Genomic DNA, 25974 nt, shown 5'->3' on the forward strand with positions numbered 1-25974 from the left:
GCTCTGGGTCTCTGGCCCTCCTGGGGGGGGGGCGGGGGGGGACGGGGGGGGGGACGGGGGGGGGTCCTCCTTCCGCGAGGGGCCCAGCCCATGGCGAGGTCTCCTCTTCTGGAATGCAGGCGTGACTCCAGTGATGGTAGGGGACAGCCCCTCCCCTGGGGGGGGAGGGGGGAGGTACACCAGACGCCACAGGGAGACTTTCTCCACTTCCAGGGTCACTGGGAACCGGGCACCCGCTCCTGGGGGGGATCCGCACCCCCCTTCCCCCACCTTTCCCGAGGATGCGGCAGCCCCGCGAGCCGAGGGCCCCGGTGAGCGCCACGCGGGCGCCGTGCGTTGGTTCATTGCAGACGTCACTTTCCCCATCTGCTCTGCCCTTCATGACCCACGCGAGGGCGCGGAACGCGGCGGAGCCCGCGGGGAGCGGCCACCCGGCCCCCGCCCCGCCGCCGGCTCCGCGCGGCTCCCTGGCCTGCGCACACGAGCGGGGGGGGGGGGGGGGCACGCGTGGGCTGCCGGGCGCGCTCACGCGGGGCTTCTCCCCTCGCGGGGGGGAGCGGCAGCAGGAGCAGAGCTCCGGGGGGCCGGGGTGCCAAGGGCCCTGGCCGTGCGGGGCTTCGGGGTGGCACCGCCAAAGGGCCCTGAGGAGCAGGGCGGAGGTGCCCGGTGGCCACACTCACACACGGGTGTGTATACGTGTTGTGTGTGTGTGTGTGTACACACACTGCCCTGCGAGAGGTGGCCCGCCCGGGCCCTGAAGGACCTGGGGACGGTGGCCGGGGACACCAGTGACCTCATCCGTGCCGGGGTGGCCGGGGGACGCGGGCGGCGCCGCCTCCACAAACCCGTGCCGGGACGCCCCGCGGGTCCCTGCCGTCCGGTGCACCCTTGCCCACACGCGTGTGAGGCCCTGCTGCGGCCTCCCGTCCGCGCGTCCTCCCCCGTCCTCCCCCGGGCCCCGGCGAGCCTCCACCCTGCCGCTCCCTCCCCGTCTCCATCCCCCGTGGCTCCCGGGAGCACCGAGGGGCTAGGGGAGGAGGGAGGAGGAGGAGGAGGAGGAGGAGGAGGAAGAGGAGGAGGAGCACCGGGGGCTAGGGGAGGAGGAGGAGGAGGAAGAGGAGGAGGAGCGCCGGGGGCTAGGGGAGGAGGCGGAGGAGGAGGAGCGTCAGGGGCTAGGGGAGGAGGCGGAGGAGGAAGAGGAGGAGGAGGAGCGCCGGGGGCTAGGGGAGGAGGAGGAGGAGGAGGAGGAGGAGGAGGAGGAGGAGGAGGAGGAAGAGGAGGAGGAGCGTCAGGGGCTAGGGGAGGAGGCGGAGGAGGAAGAGGAGGAGGAGGAGCGCCGGGGGCTAGGGGAGGAGGAGGAGGAGGAGGCTCTTCTCCCCTCAGATCTGGACTCTGTCCCCATGCCCTGGGGGGACTCCTGGGGGTGGGACGGACGGTGTCCCTGCCGGCGGCGATTCTGCGGCCCCGGCGGGGCAGGGGCACCTCGGCCCCCGCGGGCGCCTTCCCTGCCCTGGCCAGGCCTGCGACCCCCCACAGCTCCCTGGAGGAAGGGAGGCTGGCAGGGGGAGCAGGTATCTGTGCCACCCTGCTGGCCCCTGCCCGGGGCGGGGCTGCCGCACAGAGCCAGCCCGTTCCTCAACGGCACGAACATCTTCAGATGGCCGCCATGTGGATTCCCATTTGACCCGACGGTGAGGTGGGAACGTTACCTCGTGACTATAAAGTCTTCTTAAAATGGTTGCATTATTTAACTTTGTTCCGACAAGAGACGTCAGCACTCGCTTTGTGGAGCGCGCTTCAGACGTGCAGTGTCCCCCGCTCGGCTACCGACTGTTGCCCTGACCCTGTGGACCGGGGGTGACCCACGAAGCTGCAGCTTCTAGGGGCGTGGTCACCCGTGCAGATCTGGGGGTCCCTCCCGTGGTTCCCACCGCCCCTCCTTGCCCCCCGCCTCCCTTGCTCATCGCCGGACGCCTCACTGCGGCCGTGAAGGGCACGTGCGGAATTCTTCGTTCCACGCTTGCCTGTTCGCTTCCAATGACGTCTGTGTCGCCATCTGGCGCGAGACAAAGTGACCCGGCGGCACATTGAGCACCGGCGCCCACGCGCGCCGCCTCGTCCCCAGTCCAGCGTGAGCCGAGTGCGGCGTGAGCCGAGTCCTGTGAGCCGAGTCCGGCGGGGAGCCGAGGTCCGGCGTGAGCCGAGTGCGGCGTGAGCTGAGTGCGGTGTGAGCCGAGTCCGGTGTGAGCCGAGTCCGGCGTGAGCTGAGTGCGGTGTGAGCTGAGTCCTGTGAGCCGAGTCCGGCGTGAGCTGAGTGCGGTGTGAGCGGAGTCCGGCGGGAGCCGAGTGCGGCGTGAGCGGAGTCATTTGGATTCTGGCTCCGGATAACCGTGACGGAGCTGCTGTGCGGCCCCCGCGGCGCTGCCGTCTGAGGAGCTCGCGCGCTGGCGCTCGGCTCTGTCCCCGCGCTGACGCCGTCTCCCCGTTGACCCCCCGTTTCCAAGCCGGGCCGGGGGCGCGTCTTCCGCGCCACACCGTGGCCCGCCTCGCAGGGGGCCGCTCCGCTTCCTCGCCTCTGTCTCCGGCTCGAGGGCACCGCCGCAGCCTGGCGAAGCCGGCCATGCCCTTCCTTTTTCTCTGGGTGGTAGGTTTCCGCCAGGCGTCCCCCACGGACCTGGAATGGGGCACCTGTGCCCCTCCGTCACCTGACAGGACACCGGACCTGAGCAAGGGGCGCTTGGCAAGCTGGCCACGGAGGACCCGCGGGTCCCCGCCGAGCCCAGGTCCCCGGTGCACTGCCACCGCAGCCCCGCGGGGCCGGAAGCGACGCCCCCCCCACCCCCCCACGGCCGGGTGACCTCTCCCTTCTCCCCTGCCCCGCAGATCCGGTCCGACAAAGACAACGACATCCCCATCCGGTACAGCATCACGGGCGTGGGCGCCGACCAGCCCCCCCATGGAGGTGTTCAGCATTCGACTCCATGTCCGGCCGGATGTACGTCACCAGGCCCATGGACCGGGAGGAGCGCGCCTCCTACCACGTGAGTGTCCCCGGGGGCCGCGGGGCAGGCGGCCGGCACGGTGAACCCCGGGGACCCCAACCTCGAGTGCCCCCGAGGGCAGGCTCTGCTTCCAGCCCCTCCCCCGGGGCGCCATTGAAGGAGGGCCACACGGTGGCCTGGAGGGCCTCCCCCCCCCCGCCGCCCCCCCAGCCCCTCCTGACAGGCTGCGGGGCTGTGGGTGACGCAGGTCACGGGGGCGCTGCGGGGGTGGGGCGAGGCTAGCGGCGCGGTCAGGGCGCTGCGTGTGTGGTGGCGAGCGTGTGGTGTGCGTGTGTGTGTGCGTGTGTGCGTACTCGCGCGTGGTTAATATCCTGAGGCCAAACGCCAGCCCCTCCACTGTAATCCGGGAACAAAGATGGCATCTTCCGTTTCCGGCCCATGCAGCGGCCGGGATGCCAGCGGGGTCCTGTCACCCATCTCCCTCCCGCCCCCACTCGCTGTCCTCCCCCCCCCCCATGCGCACGCACCTCCTGGAGCACCTTCTCCCAGGGCATCCGTGCCCAAGCGTGAAGCGAGACCGCTGGTGGGGGGGAGGGGGGCAGACAGACCAGACCCACCCCACAACAACAGCCGCTCCGGGCCTCTGCACAGCCCCACGGACCCCTCCCCTCCCCACGGCTCAGCCCCCCCTTCCCCACGGCTCAGCCCCCCTCCCCACGGCTCAGCCCCCCTTCCCCACGGCTCAGCCCCCCTCCCCAGGGCTCAGCCCCCCTCCCCACGGCGCAGCCCCCCTTCCCCACGGCTCAGCACCCCTCCCCACAGCTCAGCCCCCTTCCCCGTGGCTCAGCCCCCTCCCCCCATCTCACTGCCCCCCTCCTGGATTAACAGACGGCCTTGCGAGCCTCGTCTGGCCGAGGAGCACTTTGCCTCTGCTCAGGCCCCCGGAGGAGGCCACTCGATGATCGAGTGCGCCAGTTCTGAGACGCGCTAGGTCAGTTTTCATTGTCCTCATGGTGAGGAGTCCGCCCTCCTGTCTCCTGGTCTCCGAAGGCCTTGGCTTCAGAGCCGGGCGGTCCCCCGCCGTGGGGTGGGCGTGCCAGTCCCTCCCCACTGTGGCTCTGCCGTCCGTCCTTGGAGCGCCTCCACCGCCCTCCACCGCCTCCACCACCTCCATCGCCTCCACAGCCCTCCACCGCCCTCCACCGCCTCCACCACCCTCCACCGCCTCCACCACCCTCCACCGCCCTCCATCGCCTCCACCGCCCTCCACCGCCCTCCACCGCCTCCACCGCCCTCCACCGCCTCCACCGCCTCCACCGCCCTCCATCGCCTCCATCGCCTCCACCGCCCTCCACCGCCTCCACCGCCCTCCACCGCCTCCACCGCCTCCATCGCCTCCACCGCCCTCCACTGCCCTCCACCGCCCTCCACCGCCCTCCATCGCCTCCACCACCTCCATCGCCTCCACCGCCCTCCACCACCTCCACCGCCCTCCACCGCCCTGGGAGGCCGCAGCTCTTGCCAGGGTGGCGCCGAGCCCCGCGGCCCCGAGACAGGCGCCCGCCCACTGGCATCTGCCACTTCGCCCGGCTCCTTCCGGCGCCTGCCGGTCGTTCCACCATGCCCAGCCTCCGGGAGGACGCCCACCTGCCTCCACACGGCCCATGCGCTGACCCAGCGACCCGCGGCGCACAGCCTTCCCGCCGCCCCTGCCGGCCCGCCCGGCCAGCGGGGGAAGCGGCGTCCATCCAGCCGCGGTGGGCGTGCCCGGCCACGCCGTCCAGCCACGCAGCCCAGCCCGGCACGGGGCCTCCCTCCCCGCAGCGGGAACCAGCACCATTTCTGTCTAGGGGCCATTTTTTCTCTCTCTCCTCCACGGTGCCTTGAACCCACTGCGCCCAGCTGTCCTGGCTGATGACAGTGGCCACTGAGTCCCAGCCGGGCAGTGTGGCAGTGATTTGTGGACATCTGCCACCTTAAGTAAACGTTCCACGACTGCTGTGCAGGATGGTGTACTAGAAGGTTCTTTTAAGGATACCATGAGGAAGAGACACCGCTGTTTCCCCGGGCCTCAGTTTCCCCATCTGCAAAGATGAGACGGGACAAAGCCAGGCTCCCGGAGGCCTGTGAAAATGCGAGGGGGAGGGGGTGACGAGCCAGCAGGGTGTGGTGGGCACAGAGCAGGCGCACACAGGACTGACAGCCGGCACGGGGGGGGGGGGGCGGGGGGGGTCTCAAAGCGATTCCGTTCCGAGGCGGTGGTCAAGGCCTACGTGGGCCGGGCAGGTTCGGGCCCCCCCCCCCCCCGATGCACTATGAGGACAGAAGACAACCGAAAGGGGAGAAAACCGGACTCCATCGCATCCCCAAGGCCTCCGATCAGCAGGCGCCCTGCTCCCGCGTCCGTGTCCGGGCCACCCACGCACGTCCGCTTGTCTTCTTCCCCACGAGGAGAGGAGCAGAACATTCCGGCACCGCGCGGAGCCCGCTTCGCTCACCAGGCTCGGACCCGGAGGATGCAGAAGCCCCGGGCAACCCGCCGGCTGACGCGTTTCCCCCACCGCGGCCCCGGAGCCCGAGCGCCGGCGAGCGGGAGGCCGGCAGAAGCCGCCAAGCCGGCACGGGGACCGCGGGCTCGGGACGTCCGTCTGCAGCCGCCGTGGGCCGAGCCTCCACGCACGGCGCCGCTCGGGGGACGGACGCGAGAACAGCTTCACCTCCGGCACCGAAGGGCTCTGTTCCAGGGCTCCTGCACCTCTGGCCGGGCGCGTCCTTGCGTGGCTTCGGCCGGTGGGCCGAGGATGGCGAGGCCGCCCCCCGACAACCGACGGGGCCCGCCGTCCCCGAGGCCGCACAGACGAACGGCCACGGAGCGGCTCCCGCCTCCCGCGATACAGCGGTGGGGCTCGCGGTTTGAACTCGGGCCCTGCGCTTACCGGGCAAGTGCTCTACCGCTTGAGCCACGCCCCCGAGCCCTTTTCTGCTTTTATTTTTCAAATTCGGCCTTGTGTTTGTGCCCGGCTGGCCGGGGCTGCTTCCCCCGAAGGTGAGCTGACGAGGAGCACCGCGCCCAGTTCTCGATTGTGGGACAGGGGCTCGTGAGCGTGGTGCCCTCGCTGGCCTTGAACCACAATCTTCCTGAACGTAGCCTTAGGGGCTAGGATTGTCGGCGTGAGCCGTGAGCCTGGCCCGGCGATGCAGGGCGTTTAAACGGGATCTTCAAAGCCGACGCGGCGCTGAGCGCACCTGGGGCGGCGCCCGCCTGGGACTCGGGCCTAACTCGTGCCCTGATGAACGTGTGCCCACGGGTTCTTGGCGAAGCCGGACTGCAGACACCCCTCCCGCAACACGGCCGAGTGTCGGAGGCCGGAACTCCACGCGGGCCTGTCGGGACTCAGCCCCCGCGCTGCACCCCGGATGCCCCCGGGGGTCCTGGCCCCCGATCACCTTGGCTTGGGCAGCCCTGCTTCACGCCTGGCCATCCGACCTGCCCAACTCAACGGGAGACCGTCTCCAGCAGAGAGACGGGCGGCCGCAGGGGGCGGCCCAGCGTGGTTTGGGGAGGTCTGAGGCCCCGCTCCCCGGTCCCAAGGCCCCCGGGCCAGCCTCTCCTCCCGGGCAAAGAGGCCAGCCACTCTGCGTCCTTGGCCTTGTCCTCGCGGGTCTTGAATGAATGAATGAATGAATGAATGAGTGGAGAATGAGTCCACAACCCAAGCTCTTCCCACCACCATGGCCCTCCCGCAGGGCGAGGGAGACGTCTGCGTCCGTTTCTCCCCAGGGGCCCCCTGCTCTGCCAGCCCCAGAACTTGGGCAGCGGGCCGAAGCAGAGAGGCCTGGTCCTGTCAGTGGACACGTGGCCAGCCCCCGCTGCGAGGCCTGTCCTGTCGGGTGGACATGTGGCCAGCCCCCGCTGTGAGGCCTGGTCCTGTCAGTGGACACGTGGCCAGCCCCCGCTGCGAGGCCTGTCCTGTCGGGTGGACATGTGGCCAGCCCCCGCTGTGAGGCCTGGTCCTGTCAGTGGACACGTGGCCAGCCCCCGATGTGAGGCCTGCCCTGTCGGGTGGACACGTGGCCAGCCCCCGCTGTGAGGCCCGGCCCTGTCGGGTGGACATGTGGCCAGCCCCCGCTGTGAGGCCCGGCCCTGTCGGGTGGACACGTGGCCAGCCCCCGCTGCGAGGCCCGGCCCTGTCGGGTGGACACGTGGCCAGCCCCCGCTGCGAGGCCTGTCCTGTCGGGTGGACACGTGGTCAGCCCCCGCTGCGAGGCCCGGCCCTGTCGGGTGGACACGTGGCCAGCCCCCGCTGCGAGGCCCGGCCCTGTCGGGTGGACACGTGGCCAGCCCCCGCTGCGAGGCCCGGTCCTGTCAGTGGACACGTGGCCAGCCCCCGCTGCGAGGCCTGCCCTGTCGGGTGGACACGTGGCCAGCCCCCGCTGCGAGGCCCGGCCCTGTCGGGTGGACACGTGGCCAGCCCCCGCTGCGAGGCCTGCCCTGTCGGGTGGACACGTGGCCAGCCCCCGATGTGAGGCCTGCCCTGTCGGGTGGACACGTGGCCAGCCCCCGCTGCGAGGCCCGGTCCTGTCGGGTGGACACGTGGCCAGCCCCCGATGTGAGGCCTGCCCTGTCGGGTGGACACGTGGCCAGCCCCCGATGTGAGGCCTGCCCTGTCGGGTGGACACGTGGCCAGCCCCCGCTGCGAGGCCTTCCCTGTCGGGTGGACACGTGGCCAGCCCCCGCTGCGAGGCCTGCCCTGTCGGGTGGACACGTGGCCAGCCCCCGCTGCGAGGCCTGCCCTGTCGGGTGGACACGTGGTCAGCCCCGCCGTGCCGGCCCCTCCCTGGCTCTCGGCCGCCGCTCCACCGGCAGAAGCCTTCTCCCGCCTGCCCGCCCCGCCTCGTAGCAGCCTGGGAGCTGCCGGGGTGCCACCCTCCAAGGCACGCACAGGCACGCACGTGTGCACACACAGCCACGCACACACACGCGCCACCCAGGCGTCCGCTGCCGTCCTCGGGGCCGGGAGCTGCCTCCCCGCCCCGGGGATCGACCGGAGCCGCGGCGCCGCCGTGGCCCCGGCCCTGACGCGTCGGCCTTGCTTCCCAGCTGCGAGCCCACGCGGTGGACATGAACGGCAACAAGGTGGAGAACCCCATCGACCTGTACATCTACGTCATCGACATGAACGACAACCGCCCCGACTTCCTCAACCAGGTCTACAACGGCTCCGTGGACGAGGGCTCCAAGCCAGGTAGGCCGCGCTGCTGGGGACCGGGGCGGCGTCCGCGCCCCGGGGCGCCAGGGGCTCTGCGGGGCGCAGGGGGGCGGCGGGACGGCCGCGGGCCCCCACCCCGGGTGGCCCCACGGACTCGCCGCCGAGAGCACGCAGCTGAACAGACGTGTGCCCCACCTCCGCCACCGCCAGGACCGAGGGCCGCAGGCCAGGGGCGGATCCCAGGGGCTGCAGCGTGGGGTGTCCTAAGGCAGAGTGAGCCCACGGGGGGGGGAGTGTCATGGCGTGTGGGGTGGCGTGTCACGGTCTGGAGGTGGCGTGTCACACCATGGGAGTGACATGTCACGGTGTGGGGGTGGCCTGTCACAGCGGGGTGGCGTGTCCCGGCGTGGGGGTGGCGTGTCACGGTGTGGGGGTGGCGTGTCACGGTGTTAGGAGTGGCTTGTCCCGGTGTTGGGTGGCGTGTCACAGTGTGGGGGTGGCGTGTCCCGGCGTGGGGGTGGCGTGTCCCGGCGTGGGGGGTGGCGTGTCCCGGCGTGGGGGTGGCGTGTAGACGGGGCACTGAAGTGGGAAGGGCGCAGTGCCAGGGAGGGGCGGAGCAGGCCTGTGTGCTGGGAGAGGACGAGCCCGTGCCAGGGTCCTGGGGCGTCGAGGCCGATGGAAGGCCCTGCTGGGCAGTCGAGGCCGCCGGCGAACTCACAGCGGTGGCGCTGAAAAGCACCCCCGGCTACACGGCCCGGCCCGCTCCGGCGGGGCCCCGCAGGCTGGGTGTGGCCTCTGGAAGCCCAGGAGCGGGGCGCCGAGGGCGGTGTGCTGAGCGGCCCCTCCAGGCCTCCGGGCCGCCGCCGCCAGGGAGGACGGCGCGCCTTTGTCAGCCCGGCCCGGGCAGCTGTCTCAGCTCTGTCTCCAGGGTTTCCATCTCAACAAGGCGAGTTCCATTTCCCATCGATTGTCTTTCAGGATGGCGAGCCCAGCGTGGCCGCAGGGGGCAGAATGTGACATTCTCCCTTCACCCTCGGTCCCGAGAGGGGCAAGGGCAGGCCACGGCTGGACAAATTAGCCGTAGCAGCCCAAGGGAAGAAGTGGGGACGGCGGGCACCTGGTGGAGGAGCCGTTAGGGCAGGCGCAGCCTTCTCAGGGAAGAGCCAGGCAGCCTCCCCCCCACCCCCGCCCAGAGCCTGTTTGCAGGCGCAGCCTTCTCAGGGAAGAGCCAGGCAGCCCCCCCCCCCGCCCAGAGCCTGTTTGCAGGCACCCATCTCCCTGGCCTTTGCCACACCAGTCGGACTTCTCGTGGCTTATTTTAAAACAAATCAATAGCAAAAGCCTTCTCAAACGTGTAGCTAGCTTTATTCATTATGGCCACAAAAGCAGCAGATTGTTCTCCTCTCAGAAATCCACCAGACCTTTAAACCTGGAGATCCCAGCTGCCATCCTGCCCTTACAATGCCGGCCCCGCCCCTCACAATGCTGGTCCCGCCCCCTGCAGTGATGGCCCCACCCCCTTATAGTGCTGGCCCCACCCTTGAAGTGTCGTCCCTACCCCTTATAGTACCGGCCCCACCCTTTTGCAATGATGGCCCCGCCCCCTTGCAGTGCTGGCCCCACCCCTTATAGTACTGGTCTCACCCTTTCGCAGTGATGGCCCCCACCCCTTGCAGTGCTGGTCCCGCCCCTTGCAGTGCTGGCTGGGCCCCCTTACAGCACTGGGCCCAACCACTACAAAGCTGGCCTGCCTGTTATGGCCCCGGCTGCTCCATCCCTGCCTTCTCTCCTACTCGGAGCTTTCCAAGGGCTGTGTGTGAGTTGGGCGTCTGTCAACTGGGTTCCAGACCCCGGGACCCCAGCGTTTGTCTTCGGTCCTGGAAGTCCGGGATGGAGTGGCATGTTGCTGCCCTGAAGTTGGCTCCTTCCTCCACTGATCCCAACCGAGGGCAAGTTCGTGAAGTCCAGACAAAGCGTGGCATGTATGCTCTGTGGAGCAGTCCCCGGGCCATGTGATTTCTTCTCTTCCATCAGCAAATTACAGTAATGGAAGGGTTTTGCACATGCCTTTGTGTAGTAAGGAAACACTACCGCCAGAAATGAGTCATTATTCTCTGGAACGACGGGCTAATGGGAGGTTTGCGATGTGCGTTCTAGCGGAGGAAGGTTAAATATTGACTAAGATGGGGGGAGCTTTGGAAGGTGGGGTTTGCCTGGTGGGGGTCAGTACCACGCAGTGCCATGCCCCGGCCACCCCACTTTCTTCCCCAGCCCCACTCTGCCCTCTCTGGCACTCTGACCACCCGCTGGGACCGGGAGGGGTAGGGGCACAGACGCAACTGGCATGGACAGCCACCACTCCCGGCCCTCGGGGTGGCTCTGCCTCGGTCTCTGTCCCTAAGTTCCTACTGCCCACCCCAAGGAGCAGTGAAGGCACCCCGCCCCTCCCCCAGCCACCTCCCTGCCTCTCTGTCTGACCTGGTGTCATCGCCCACACAGAAGGCATGGCTCCGTGAACTAGGGCCGGATGCTCTCTAAAGGAGATGGAGCTCTGCCCTCCAGTCACCAGAACGTGGCACACCCATTCGCCTTCCCAGGAGAAAGGATCTAGCTGACACAGTGTGCCGGGTCCCGGAGGGTCTGGCCCAGGGGTCCCCCAAGGCCCCACGCGATGCCCTCCGCCAGCCCCCAGCAGCACTGCCAAGTCTGATTCATGCTGGGCTTCCAGAGAGGACGTTGTAAAAATCTAGAGGAGAGAACACCATAGAATCGCGTGGCGTTGTAAGAAGTCCCGCTGCCGACTCCCTCGCCCCTTCACCCGGAGCCCCCGCAGGGTTCCCCGCAGCGCCGTCGGCCCAGACCTCGCCAGGCCGCGGCCGCGCCACCCCGCACCACCTCCAGGGCCGCGTGCATCTGTGTCTGTGTGTGTGTGTGTGATGACTGTGCACCCCTGGGTCTGTGCGTGCGTCTGTGTGTGATCGCACGTCTGTGTCTACATGTTTGTGTCCTGTGCTGTACGCAGCTCTACGGCACCATCACGACACCCAGGTCCACCTGAGCACCTGGCTGCCCGCTCACCACCCACTGCCCCAGCCTCTGGCCGGCCGCCCTCATCGGCCTTGCACTTCTGTAGTGTCCTCCTGTTGAGAACATCACACGGGCCTGTGTCACACCAGGCCTATGTCATGCAATGCCTGTGTCACCACACCTGTCACACCACACCTGGTTCACATAACCTGTGTCATACCACACCTGTCACACACCACGTCTCATACCACGCCTGTGTCACAACACACCTGTGTCATACCACGCCTGTGTCACCTTGCAAGGTGGGTACTTTTCTCCAGCATGACCCTCTCAATGCCGGTCCAAGACAGTTTGGGTCACAGAGTAGGATTCGTGGGGTGACAAACACCCCGCAGCTTGGTAACTACCCACTCACTGAAGGGCACTGGGGTGTTTCCGGCTAAAGCTTGCTATGGTATCCATTTATGCACAAGGTTTTGTGGGAATGTGGGTCTTCATTCAATGAGGTAAAGGCCTGTGAATGCATAGCATGTGTATGTGGTCTCTGCTTTTCATTGCTTGTAGGGAAAGATTTGTTTGGGCTTGTGGTTTCAGAGGTTTCAGTCCATGGGCGGTTGGCCTGAGGCAGGGCAGCACATGGCAGCAGGAGTGCATGGTGGGAGAAGAACGCTTACCTGAGGCCACCAGGGAGCTGAGAGAGGGGGGCCTGGGGTCCCAGTGTCCCCTTCAAGGGCACCCCACCCAAGACCCAACCTCCTCCTGCCAGGCCCTGCCTCCTAAAGGTTTTCTTGGTCCCTTTTGGTCACCGTGACAATGTGCCTGGAGAGCCACTGGAGGGCGATGGCTGATTTGGAGTCACAGTTTCAGTGGTTTCAGTCCATGATGACTGGGATAGGGTAGGCTGAAACACCATGACTGAAGGGCCAAGGACTTCTTCCCTCATGGCAGCCAGGAAGTGGAGAGGCATTGAGAAGAGCCAGGGACAAAACCAACTCTTCCAAAGCACACCTCAACTCACCTACTTCCTCCAACGGGGCTCCATCTCCTAGTTCCACCACTTCAGTACTGCCACCAGATTATAAATCCCTAAGTGGATTAATCCCCTGAGGCCCTCAGAGCCCTCATGGTCCCCTCACCACTCCACAATGCCATCTACCAGCAGGGACCAAGACCTCAACATGTGAGCATTTGGGGAAACGCCTAACAAGACTCCACCAGGACTGGTGACCAACCTTCAACATAGCCATGGTAGCCAGTGCTCATGGCCTTCAACATAGCCATGGTGACCAGTGCTCATGACCTTCAACATAGCCATGGTAGCCAGTGCTCATAGCCTTCAACATATCCATGGTGACCAGTGCTCATGGCCTTCAACATAGCCACGGTGACCAGTGCTCATGACCTTCAACATAGCCATGGTAGCCAGTGCTCATGGCCTTCAACATAGCCATGGTGACCAGTGCTCATGGCCTTCAACATAGCCATGGTGACCAGTGCTCAGCATCATGCTCCTGCCACCCTGAGGTGTGGCCTTCACTGCCTCTGCACCAGCATGGAGGTTGTTGCTGCTCTGTGCAAGGCCATCCTCACAGGTGTGTCACTAACTTCCCTGTAGTCTAGTGGTAAATGATGTGGGACATCTTTCCACATCACCTGCCATCTGCGCATTGTCTGCAGTGGCCCGTCCACGTCTCTGTCATCTGCGCATTGTCTCTAGTGGCCCGTCCACGTCTCTGTCGTCTGTGCATTGTCTGCAGTGGCCCGTCTGCGTCTCTGTGCATTGTCTGCAGTGGCCCGTCCGCGTCTCTGTCGTCTGTGCATTGTCTGCAGTGGCCCGTCCGCGTCTCTGTCGTCTGTGCATTGTCTGCAGTGGCCTGTCCGCGTCTCTGTCGTCTGTGCATTGTCTGCAGTGGCCCGTCCGCGTCTCTGTGCATTGTCTGCAGTGGCCCGTCCGCGTCTCTGTGCATTGTCTGCAGTGGCCCGTCCGCGTCTCTGTCGTCTGTGCATTGTCTCTAGTGGCCCGTCGGCGTCTCTGTCGTCTGTGCATTGTCTGCAGTGGCCCGTCCGCGTCTCTGTGCATTGTCTGCAGTGGCCCGCCCGTGTCTCTGTCGTCTGTGCATTGTCTGCAGTGGCCCGCCCGTGTCTCTGTCGTCTGTGCATTGTCTGCAGTGGCCCGTCCGCGTCTCTGTCGTCTGCGCATTGTCTCTAGTGGCCCGTCCACGTCTCTGTCGTCTGTGCATTGTCTGCAGTGGCCCGTCCGCGTCTCTGTGCATTGTCTGCAGTGGCCCGTCCGCGTCTCTGTGCATTGTCTGCAGTGGCCCGTCCGCGTCTCTGTGCATTGTCTGCAGTGGCCCGTCCGCGTCTCTGTGCATTGTCTGCAGTGGCCCGTCTGCGTCTCTGTGCATTGTCTGCAGTGGCCCGTCGCGTCTCTGTGCATTGTCTGCAGTGGCCCGTCCGCGTCTCTGTGCATTGTCTGCAGTGGCCCGTCCGCGTCTCTGTGCATTGTCTGCAGTGGCCCGTCCGCGTCTCTGTCGTCTGCGCATTGTCTGCAGTGGCCCGTCCGCGTCTCTGTGCATTGTCTGCAGTGGCCCGTCCGCGTCTCTGTGCATTGTCTGCAGTGGCCCGTCCGCGTCTCTGTCGTCTGCGCATTGTCTGCAGTGGCCCGTCTGCGCATTGTCTGCAGTGGCCCGTCCGCGTCTCTGTGCATTGTCTGCAGTGGCCCGTCCGCGTCTCTGTGCATTGTCTGCAGTGGCCCGTCCGCGTCTCTGTCGTCTGTGCATTGTCTGCAGTGGCCCGTCCGCGTCTCTGTGCATTGTCTGCAGTGGCCCGCCCGCGTCTCTGTCCATCTCCTAATTGGATTGCTCCTGGCTATGGCTATAATTCTTTACACCTGCTAGGTTGCCTCCTTGGTCAGATGAATAGCTTACAACTGTTTCTCCCACCTATCCCTCATCTTCTCACCTTCCTCGCAGGTCTTTTACAGGCAGGAGTTTATCATCTCAGCCCAGTTCCACTGGTCTGTGGTTTCTCTTCGGTATCACTCCCCAGAACTCTCCATCGACCCTGGGTCCTGAAAGTGCTCTCCTGTGCTTTTCTCTAAGCATCTTGTGGGCTGGCCGGGCACCCACAGCGCACTCAGTGCTCCTTCCCTTGCGCGTTTTAACTCTGCGCTCCCTGACCCTCCAGCTGTGTGGAGGTCCACGTTAGATACTGTGAAATTAATGTCTTTTAAAAATATTAAATACCAGAGAAATCTACATGCTGCAAATGAAGTCAAAGAAACCTTCATCTATACAAAGTAGAGTTTTTGCTTAACTAGATTATTCTATTAGAGGGTTCATGTATTTATTTATTTTATTTCTGTGCCGGTGGAAGTCCCCTGAGATTAATGCCATGAACTAATGCACAGATGGCACCAGATACTTGAAAGTCATCTGAATATTAAGAATTTAAATCTTTAGCCTCAGTGATTTGAGCAGAAAGCCAATTATGGGGCTGAATTAGTTTTCAAATTAAACTGCAATTTAAGGCTTGTGAAATTAATCCTTTAAGGCGTGTGGCAGGGTTGAACATGAATCCTGAGGAAGCACCGGGCTGGGAATTCTCGCCTTTCTCCCCCACTTGCCAGCACTTAAGAAGAGATGTCCTGCCCCCCTCAGGTGAGAGGCTCCCACACCTGGGGCAGGGCCCAGGGCCCAGCCCTGCTTCAACTGTGAGGAGAAACCCAGCCTTCCTACCGGTAAGGAGACGAGGCCTCCGGAGAAAGCTCTTGAAAGATGGCTTCCTCCTCTACCTAGTGCCAACCGAGGTTGGCACAGATGCCACTGCTGTGGGCACCGTCACGGGGCAGGCCGTGCCCTGCTTCAGGGACAGGCAGAGGACAGGGCAGTGCAGGGCAGGAAGGTGGGTGAGCTCTCAGGCCCGCCCAGATGGACAGCAGGAGTCAGGAAGGGACGTGGGAGCCGAACCGTCGCCTTCCCAGACGCGGGAGCCAGCCCCGCTCGCCACACCGGAGGAGGAGTGGCCACAGAGGCCCGTGGCAGGTGACCCTTGCCACTGAGCCCAGAGCCCAGCTTGCTCCTTGGACCCCCGCGGGGGGAGTGACGCTTCGAGACCCAGCTTCCAGGGGAAGAATGCAGGGCTCCAAGAGGTGAAGACCAGGGCAGAGCCCAGGGCCTGGGAAGGCACCGCCAGGACTCACATCTGGGACCCAGGGCGACCAAACCCCCCAGGCCATCAAGGCTTGTGACCAGAAGCTGCCCGCACCCTCCCGTGCTCTGCCAGCCAGGCCTCCACCTAACGCTGCCATCTCCGCTTTCACGTCGCTCCTCTAGTGTGGTTCCAGGCTCCGTGTCCACCCAGAACCGCAGGAGGCGGCCTGGTGTGCAAACGGGCTCTTCGGCAGGAAGCCAGTCAGGAAGAGAAGGGCCTGGCGAGACCCCAGGGAGGACAGGCCGGGCCTGGAGTGATGGGACCACAAGCCAGGGCCCTCTGGGACCGGCAGCCCCCAACAGCAGCTGAAGAACCTCCCGGAGCCCTTGTGGGAGCTGCATGGCCCACAGCATGGGGTTGGGCTCCGGTTCCCAGCCCAACCCCAGGCCTCCAAACGCCCACACCATCACCCCATGACAGCGAAGGCTGCTCTTCATGATAGCAGCTCCAGAGGTCAGGAGCAGCCCTTTGAGGAAAAATCTGAGGCTCCCATGGTTCCTCTGGAACCTTCCACACCACACCCAAGGCCATGTTGGTCAGGCTTCCATCCCAGGGTTGCCAGCATTTTTTCTTTAGCATTTCCCAAGGCACAGATGACATTCAGAATTCCTGGATGCTGGTTCCCAGGGCCTCCTACCAGACCCGGGGGTTAGAGAGACGTCCAGTGAGGCAGGCCTGGTCTGGGCAGAGGACCATGGTTATAGACCAGCCATGCTGGGATTTCTCCATCCTCTGGTTTCTGGACTGCCTGTCTTGTGGCTTTAGTGTCATTAGACACAACCCCCAAACCTCAGACATGAGGAGCCCAAGAAGAGAACTCCAAACACAAAACAGGGTAAGACACAGCCAGAACCCAGGACCCAGAGCCCGCTCAGTGGCGGTCCTGACCCCACCCCGGGACCCAGAGCCCGCTCAGTGACGGTCCTGACCCCCCACCCCGGGACCCAGAGCCCTCTCAGTGGCAATCCTGACCCCACCCCGGGACCCAGAGCCCTCTGTGACGGTCCTGACCCCCCACCCCGGGACCCAGAGCCCTCTCAGTGACGGTCCTGACCCCACCCCGGGACCCAGAGCCCGCTCAGTGACGGTCCTGACCCCACCCCGGGACCCAGAGCCCGCTCAGTGGCGGTCCTGCCCCCACCCCGGGACCCAGAGCCCGCTCAGTGACGGTCCTGCCCCCACCCCGGGACCCAGAGCCCGCTCAGTGACGGTCCTGACCCCACCCCGGGACCCAGAGCCCGCTCAGTGACGGTCCTGACCCCACCCCGGGACCCAGAGCCCTCTCAGTGGCGGTCCTGCCCCCACCCCTTGGTGGGATGGAGGGGGACTCAGGCACCAGTGAGGCCCCCGAGGCCCCAGCCCGTGACCCCAGGCGTCTCCGGAAGGCTCGCCATGCACGGCCCACACAGCCTTCCCTCACCGGAGCGAGCCGTGCGCCCCGCTTGGCAGGGTCTGCACCCGGGTGGGAACCACAGCCGGGGTCTGGAGAGGGGGCGGGGGTCTGAGAACACGCACCCTCTCCACGGGCCTCCCGGGACGCCGCTTCTAAGCCAGGTCTGCGGGGCCGGAGGGGCTTGCACGGCCGTGAACCCACCCGGGTCCCCGCGGTGAGCAGCCAGTACCGCCCGGGGACGCGCTGCAAACTGGCTGTGCAGAACCGCAGCCCGCCCACGGGGGAGGCAAGGGAACCCCGTGCTGGGGGGGTTGTGGTGAAACCGGGCCCCCAAAGCACACGTGACGACCAGAACCCTGGAGCCGGCCAGCATGGCCCCGGTCCCTCCGGAGGCGAGGGGGCGGAGGAGCGCTGGCGGCGAGCATCCGGACGGTGGCCTCGCCCGCGTCCAGCCCGCCCCGTACCCCCACGCCGGCCCCCGTGTCAGCAGCACCCGGGGGTGACGTGGCCGGGCCGGGCCTCCCGACGCTCCTGCCTGCTTCTAGGGTGGGGGGCTTACAGCTGGACGGACCCCGCGCGCCAAGCCCCAAGCTTAGGCTGAAAACACATTGTCCCGGGCGCGTGCGACTGGACAGGGCCCCAGCAGGCTTCCGGGGCCCTGTGTGCCTACGTAGCTGTCCTGTGGCCTTTGACCTTCGACCCCTCCTTCTCCTCTGGGGCTGCAAGGAAGTTGCCCGCGGTGCCCCTCACCTGGCAGTGGCCCCCAGTGCCCCCTCAGGCCTCGGGAAGTGGAGTCGGTAGCCGGCTGGCTGGGGTGCTGGGTGGCCCCAGAGAGAAACCGCGGCGGGCGAGGAGACGCTCTTCCAGCCATTCTGGGCCCTTTGGGTTTTCGCAGGGGCGGGGAGGGGTGGGCGGGGTGACAGTGGGGAGGGGCAGTCCGCCGCGTTCGGGGCGCCTCGGGTGGGAGACATCTCCGCTGGCCGGTCCCAACCAGCCAGGATTCGCTGCATTCCCCTCGGTCTTGGGCTGGGCTGCTCAGCTCGCCAGCCTTGCGCTCCCGACTCCGCTTCTCTCCACCCGTCTGCTTCTCTCTCCATGTGAGCAGCTCCGCGGTGCTGAGCAGGACATTCACCCCGAGACAATGGGAAAACATGGGGTGCCAGCGAGGAGAGGAGGGTGTCTCCAAACTGGGAGCTGAGCAGCCTACTTATATAGCCAGACCGGGGGGCGGGGGGGGAGTTCAAGGGTGTCTGCACCAATCACGGGAGTCCTATCGTTTTTACACCAATCACAGAACAGTCAGTTATGCAAATGAAGGGCTGAGCTCGCAGCGATCATGCATCCGGTTGCATGCAGTGCCCCCCCCGGCCCCCGACGCTAGCCTGCTGGAGTAGCAGCTCCGGCCCTGGGTCTTCCGCGGAGCCAAATCACCTCTCGAAAGACTGCTTACACAGTGCTTCTCAGTAACACCGCAACAGCGTGCCGCGGTGCTGTCAACACTCCGCGTGCTGAGCGTCTGCCCCGCGTGCCAGGAAGGGGCGGGCCCCTGCCACCCCCGTCTCCCGCCGCGAGTGGGTGACCCCAGCCCCGCCCCCCCCCGCAGGAGGCCACGCTCGCGGTCACACAGCCCTGCAGCTCCGAGGGCAGGAAGAGGGTGGACAGGCCACGGGTGAGGTCACACCAGAGGACCGTCCTGGCCTCCGCCATGGCCCACGCCCTTGACCTCGGGGGAGGTCGTCCAGCTGCACGCGGGCGGCAGGAAGTGGACCGTCACAGAGAAGTGCAGGGTGGGCAGGAGTGAGGGAGCATGGCGGGGGGGGGGCCTGCACAGCGTCCTCCCCGTGTAAGGAGCTCACGGGGCGCCCGCGGGAGGGAGGTGCACGCCGCACAGCCGCCCACAGCCGTGACGAGTAAACGGACGCTCGAGGAACGCGGGCGACGGCGAGACGGGACGCCCCCAGGAGCGAGCCTGCCCCCCACACCCCCCCCACAGCAGGGGCCCAGCGAGCCCACAGCGTCCCCAGGGTCAGGACAGAGACTGGCCCTCCTGGCGCCGCTTTCCAGGCTCCGAAACAGAACCCTTCATCCCCACTGGCCCTTCCCGGCGCCATCTCCGGGTAACTCGGGGTTTGAACTCGGGGCCTTGCCGTGGCTAGCCCGGGCCCCACCATGGGAGCTACGCGCTATCCCTTTGGGCTTTCCTCCTCCTCTCCGTCGGTGTCCCGTGGGGGCCCCGGCCGGCCCGACCGAGCCCCTCCCGTCCGTGCTTCGGCACGCATGGACCTCGGCTACCGCGGCCCCGCCCGCGTGGGTGGCGCTGAGGCCCCGCCCGCGTGGGTGGCGCTGAGGCCCCGCCAGCGTTGGGCCCAGGCTCGCCTCAAACAGTGGCCCTCTCGACGTCCACCCGCTAAGGAGCGAGGATGACTGGGGTGAGCCGCTTCAACGGCCTCCTGGCCCATCCTTGAGGAGGAAGGAAACCCCAACTGCTGAGTCCTTGCTCCATTCCAGGGCTGGGAGAGCAACTTATTATCACAAGCCATCGCCATGGCAACCGCGGAGCAAGCTCTTCCCTGTGGCTTTGAGTTCCAACCTCGGGCACCATCTCCTGACCCTGAGGGCTCACAGCAGACAGCCGGGCGCACTTCATTCTCTCCTCTCCTCCCTCTCCCTCTCCCTCCCCCTCCCCCTCCCCCTCTCCCTCCCCCTCCGCCTCTCCCTCTCCTCTTCTCCCTCCCCCTCTCCCTCCCCCTCCCCCTCCCCCTCTCCCTCCCTCTCCCCCTCCCCCTCCCCCTCTCCCTCTCCCTCTCCCTCCCCCTCTCCCTCTCCCTCTCCCTCCCCCTCCCCTCCCCCTCTCACTCCCTCTCCCCCTCCCCCTCCCCCTCTCCCTCTCCCTCTCCCTCCCCCTCTCCCTCTCCCTCTCCCTCCCCCTCCCCTCCCCCTCTCACTCCCTCTCCCCCTCCCCCTCCCCTCTCCCTCTCCCTCTCCCTCCCCCCCCCCCCCCTCTCCCTCTCCCTCCCCCTCCCCCTCCCCCTCCCCCTCCCCCTCTCCCTCTCCCTCTCCCTCTCCCTCTGCCTCTCCCTCTCCCTCCCCCTCCCCCTCCCCTCTCCCTCTCCCCGTCTCTCTTCGTTTCTCTCTCTTTCTCGTGTAACCCTCATTCTTGAGGAAATTGCGAACTCACAAAGGAACACAGTGAAGCCATCACACCGCAACCTCTGAGGTCCCTGCTGACGGTGTTATCCGGTCTTTCTCTCTCTGCATAAAAGCGCGTTTATTTTCAAGACAAGTACAACACAGATTAGAAAGCTGATAGTTTCTTTTTGTGGTTGTTGTTTTGTTTCTGTTTTGTTTTTGCCAGTCCTGGCCTTGGACTCAGAGCCTGAGCACTGTCCCTGGCTTCTCTTTGCTCAGGCTAGCACTCTGCCACTTGAGCCACAGCGCCCTTCTGGCTTTTTCTGTATATGTGGTGCTGGGGAATCGAACCCAGGGCTTCATGCATGCTAGGTGAGCACTCTACCACTAAGCCACCTTCCCAGTCCCTGATAATTTCTTATTTCACCATAATCCATGGAAATTTCAAATGCCATAAAATATTCTCCGACCACCTTTCAAGGCGTTATGCCGTTCCTTCCCAGGGGCGCATCCTGCTGAGCCGAGCCTCTAGCCGCTCCCTTGCCAGCCCTTTCTCCGCTGCCCCGCTGCGGTGAGCTTCAGAGCTCAAGGTTTGCAGCTCTGCTTTGTTTTGTTTTTCATTCAACTTGCTATTTTGAGATAATTATGGATTCTCGTGCAGAATCTGAGCCCGCGCCTTCATCCGCCCCCTCCAGGGGCCACGCGGAGACAGACAACCATCCTGGACCACAGGGCAGCCGCCTACTGGACGCTTGCTCCCACGGGGGTCAGCCCCCCTCCTCGGGGACAGAGACTCAGCGGGCAGAGGACCGGGCCCTCAGACGGCAGAGGGGGGCTCTGGGGGAGGGGGAGGAAGCTCACCAGGAGCCAGGACACACACACACACACACACACACACACACACACACACTGTGACTGGTTAGGAGGCTTCACTTTCTCTGGCGATTCCTGGGAAGGAAGGAAGGAAGGAAGGAAGGAAGGAAGGAAGGAAGGAAGGAAGGAAGGAAGGAAGGAAGGAAGGAAGGAAGGAAGGAAGGAAAGCAGGCAGTGTGTCAGCACTTAGAGGAAGGCCGGGTGTGGCAGTTAGTGCGGCCAGGTCTGGCTGTGTGCTGGTTCACTCACGTACAAGATGCACATTATACACGAAATGCGGTACCGGTGTCGTGTATATGCTTGCTTGTGTGCTTATTTGTTCTTGCAAGGACTTTAGAACCCCAGACGGCAACACTGCTTTTGTCAGATCCACCAGACTCCTCAGCTGTCAGCGGCTTGAACGCCGGGGCTCGGGAGGCCGCGGCCCGCACGGCCGGGCGGTCCTCCCGCGGAGCGGCTCGCGGGGCGTCTCCATCGCTGTGGGTGTCGGGTGACTAATGGCCTTCGCTCTGACGGCCTCAACGCGGCTCGACTCCGTTCTCCTCATTTCCTCTCATCCGTTTGTTGTTTCCTACCGCGGGTGTTCCAACGAAAGGCAGCATTAAATCTCATGATTGCTTCAGTCAAGGCTTTATGCCTCTGAAAACATAAATAATAAATAAAAAGCCCTCGTTGCTTTTAAACATTTTTGTCTTTGGCCGTTTATGACAATGTGACGGATTATGGTTTATTTTTTACTTCGCCTGCTGATAGTGTTTCTTAACTCGGCAGCTTGACCTCCTGTATTGGTTTTGAAATTTTTCAATCGTTAGCTCCACAAACACGGCTCCTCCCCTGACTTGCCCCGGGGATTCTTCTAGACTCCAACTTCACATTTGAAGGACCAATTGCAATCTTGTCAATCTGTCATGTGCTTTTTGGGGCTGCTTTGGCATGGATATTTTCTTTTGGCCCTTCTTCCAAGTCATTAACTCTCTCTTTAGTTGCATTCAACCTACTGTTGGATCCATTCAGAGCCTTAATTTCAGTGATTTTTAATTCTATCTTTTAAAAATAATTTCTAGGGCTGGGGATATAGCCTAGTGGCAAGAGTGCCTGCCTCGGATACACAAGGCCCTAGGTTCGATTCCCCAGCACCACATATACAGAAAACGGCCAGAAGCGGTGCTGTGGCTCAAGTGGCAGAGTGCTAGCCTTGAGCGGGAAGAAGCCAGGGACAGTGCTCAGGCCCTGAGTCCAAGGCCCAGGACTGGCCAAAAAAAAAAAAATAATAATAATTTCTAGTTACCTGGCAACGCTCTGCCTTTTCCTTTTAAACTCCCTGAACCTGGTCAGCTGCTTTTGAGCTTCAAGTCTGCATCCTAGCGTTCCACTCACTTATAAATTTCCTCTGGAAGCGTTCCGTGTCTGACCTTTCCTCTTTGCCCTCCATAGGGTTTTGTCTTGTACGTTCAGCTGCGTTGTGTGTGAGAATCCACAGAGCTCACTGGCGGCCCGGTGCTGCGCTGTGGCTTTTGCTCCGTGCAGGGGCGGTGCTGATTATTTCAGGTCGCCTCCGCCCGAGGGGCCTGCGCTGCAGACGCGTCCGTGAGGAGGGCTTCCCTCGGGTCGTGACGCTCCGCCGTCTGACCCAAAGTCTGAAGGGCCTCCAAGGCCCCTTCCTCGGCACAGTCTGAAACCTGGTTTCCTACTGCTGCTCCCTAAGTCTGTTGAATGTCCTGGGCAGCTCTTCAGTCTCTCCACTGCCAGTCTTAGAATCGGCAAACACCTTGAGAGAAAAGGGGGCCCGGGGGCCGGGTTCCCCCAGGGGGTCTGGGTGCCAAGTCCCACCAGGGGACCCCGGGGGCTGGGTACCCCCAGAGGGCCCGTGGGGGCCTGTGTTCAGGATGTTATTCGATAATGCTGGGTTCTGGTCCTCAAATTTGTGGGACTTTGGAGCTCTCTCCAGCCTTTCAGCCAGTGATTTTTTTTTTGGGGGGGGGGTCCAGGTTTTCTATGTTTTATCTGGAGATAGGTTGGTGTGAAACAACATAGTCCATCTACCTTTGCTAAAGGCAGAACTTTCTGAATTTCTCTCAAAGGCACAGTACCTCCTGGGAAACTCTATCGATGACTAAGCTGAACCATTTGCATGAGGGAGCGTAGACCTGTTGGAAAATGTTGTTTCCTAAGGCTGCACAGCACTCAAATTCTGTGTGGTTTCCACTGGAAGATGCTTAATAGAGATGTGCTGAACAAATGCTGCCACGGCGGTCCCCAGGTGCAACCTCCGTCTGATTACAGCCAATCCGCGATAATTCCAGTGGATTAATTAGCTTGGTGCCATCTGCCCCCACCCCAGCCCAAATACTCCTGACTGCCTGGAGTCTACTTCCCGCGAATGCCTCTAAAATATCGCCTTACCCCATCACTCCCCTGGTGAACATACAGCGCCGGGGCCCCGTGGTCTTAGAACAAAATGCAGATCCTCCCGTGACCCTGCCCCAGAGCCTTTGCCCTCTGCACAAAGCCACCCCCCCCCCCGCTCAGACTCTGTTTCCCTCGGTCTCCAGACAAGCCCCTCCTGTTCGTCTGTAGCCCACCCTCTGGCTCTGGCCCTGCCTGCTCAGCCCTGCATGCTCAGCCCTGCATGCTCCCCCTGCATGCTCCCCTACATGCTCAGCCCTGCATGCTCCCCCTGCATGCTCAGCCCTGCATGCTCCCCCTGCATGCTCCCCCTGCATGCCCAGCCCTGCATGCTCCCCCTGCATGCTCCCCCTGCCTGCTCCCCCTGCATGCTCCCCCTGCATGCCCAGCCCTGCATGCTCCCCCTGCCTGCTCCCCCTGCCTGCTCCCCCTGCATGCTCCCCCTGCCTGCTCCCCCTGCATGCTCCCCCTGCATGCTCCCCCTGCATGCTCAGCCCTGCATGCTCCCCCTGCATGCTCCCCCTGCATGCCCAGCCCTGCATGCTCCCCCTGCATGCTCAGTCCTGCATGCTCCCCCTGCATGCTCCCCCTGCATGCTCCCCCTGCATGCTCCCCCTGCATGCCCAGCCCTGCATGCTCCCCCTGCATGCCCAGCCCTGCATGCCCAGCCCTGCATGCTCTCGACTCAGCCCTGCATGCTCTCGGCTCTGGCCCTGCATGATTGAACACACATGCTTTATTCTGCACAAAGCACTTGTCCCTGTTTGCAGTTGTGGCCCTGTCTGCTTTGTCTCCGCAGTGAGGCGTCCAAATGATGCATTTTTCTCCATACTTGTAGCAAACGCTCCGTCAGCAATGTGCAGTATTCTCATACAATAGAATAGTATTCGTCCATTAAAAAAAAAGTATGTACTTCAAAAAAAATGGACTCTTGAGGCTGGGAATGTTGCCTAGTGGTAGAGCGCTTGTCTAGCATGCATGAAGCCCTGGGTTCCATTCCCCAGCACCACATACACAGAAAAATCTAGAAGTGGCGCTGCGGCTCAAGTGGCAGAGTGCTAGCCTTGAGCAAAAAGAATCCAGGGGCAGTGCTCAGGCCCTGAGTTCAAGGCCCAGGACGGGGGGGAAAAAATGGACTTAGCCGAAGAGGGCACGTATTGTACAATCTCAGTGACGTGACTTGTGCAGAAAGCCCACCGAGACGAGAAGCGTGCGAAGGGAGGACAGAGCGGGGAAGCTGCCAGCAGGTTTCCTCTGGAACGAGACAGCGTGCCTTGAGTTCACTCACACCCCACAGTTAACCCTCTGAGAGGCAGGCTTCCCGCGGGAGGATGCCATCTCAGCAGGAAAGGCAGGTTTGCAGGGCGTTGCGGGGAGTGGGGGGGGGGCGTGGCCTGACAGGAGCAGCCCCGGTGCGGCTCTCCTGCTGCACAGGTTCTGACTACACCAGAACAAGGCCCTGCTGCCTGAGACTCCCGGGCGTGGGGCTGGAGTTGGTGCCACTCAGAACTCTGAGTTTCAAATGACAGAAAAAGAGGGCATGAGGTAAGGAAAATAGATTCGCTGTATCTTAACTCCAGTTGGCTGGGGACAGCTTCAGGCGTGGCCTGACCCAGGGGCTGAGAGGGGTGGGGCCTACCAGAGCTCCCCGCAGCTCTGCTTCCTCCGAGGTGACCCCGGCTTTCAGTCTCCCGGTGGCCCCACGCGCCGTCCCAGCCAAACCCAGCAGAAGACAGAGCGTGGGGGTCCCTTGCTCAGTGGTTCTGACTGGGGAGGGCGCTCCCCCTTGTGGCCACGGCGCGATGTGCAGGTACCCCCTCCCCACGCGGGGCAGGGTCCACAGCAAAAGCGTCTCTGCTGTGCAGCTCTCGGGGGCCGGGAGAGGGGACACGGAGGCACTGGGTGGCAGCAGGGTGTGGCAGCTCATCCAATCACACCGGGCCCACCCTGGCCCCAACACGCAGCTAGCGTGGACACCCCACGAAGCCCCAGACCACTCCATCCAACCCCGTCGCCCAGGGCTCGGGCTTCCCCTAAGGGCCCCTCCTTCCGGGTTTACTGTGCACCTCTGTGTCCCCAGCCTGGGGGACCCTGCTTCTTCACTGGGAGCCCCCGAGCCCCTCCTCTCCCTCCCACCAGAACAGATCCCGGCAGAACCCGCCAGCCCCGGGGCCCGGGATCCAACAGAGGCTGGGGATGACATTGTGGCTGCAGGCCCAGCCAGTGACCCCGAGCTCCGGAACCTGGGGGGCGCTTCCTGCTCCAGCCTCCGGCAGGGTGGCGACCTGAGAGCAGCCTCGAGCTCAGGAGAGATCTTTCCGTGGCACCCTGGGGCGGCGTGAGCGGGCTTGCTCTGGCAGCACCCAGCAGAGCCACGTCCCCCAGGGAGCTCACATCCGGGGGGGGGGGGGCAGTGGGCCCGCGCTGCCCGGCTGAGGCCGCTCTCTCTGTCCCAGGCACGTACGTGATGACCGTCACCGCCAACGACGCTGACGACGCCACCACGGCCAACGGGATGGTGCGCTATCGGATCGTGACCCAGACGCCGCAGAGCCCATCCCAGAACATGTTCACCATCAACAGCGAGACCGGGGACATCGTGACGGTGGCGGCTGGCCTGGATCGTGAGGTGAGGCGGGCGGCGGGCCCTGGGGATGGCCAGGGGTGTGGGACCCAGGAGTGGAGAGAGCCGGGGGCATCCCCGGTGTGGACCCCTGCGTGG

At 64.3% G+C, this 25974-nt stretch overlaps 1 protein-coding gene across 1 annotated transcript in view; it reads left to right on the forward strand.

Annotated features, from left to right (window-relative positions):
* Cdh4 (cadherin 4) overlaps positions 1 to 25974 on the forward strand; it is a 356680-nt gene that overhangs the window by 301564 nt on the left and 29142 nt on the right. The window contains 5 exon segments of the mRNA XM_048349680.1: positions 2884 to 2949; positions 2951 to 2974; positions 2976 to 3041; positions 8104 to 8248; positions 25709 to 25881. Coding sequence (XP_048205637.1) covers positions 2884 to 2949; positions 2951 to 2974; positions 2976 to 3041; positions 8104 to 8248; positions 25709 to 25881 — 474 coding nt within the window.

The sequence above is a fragment of the Perognathus longimembris genome, chromosome 6, assembly GCF_023159225.1.
Source record: "Perognathus longimembris pacificus isolate PPM17 chromosome 6, ASM2315922v1, whole genome shotgun sequence".
NCBI lineage: Eukaryota > Metazoa > Chordata > Mammalia > Rodentia > Heteromyidae > Perognathus > Perognathus longimembris.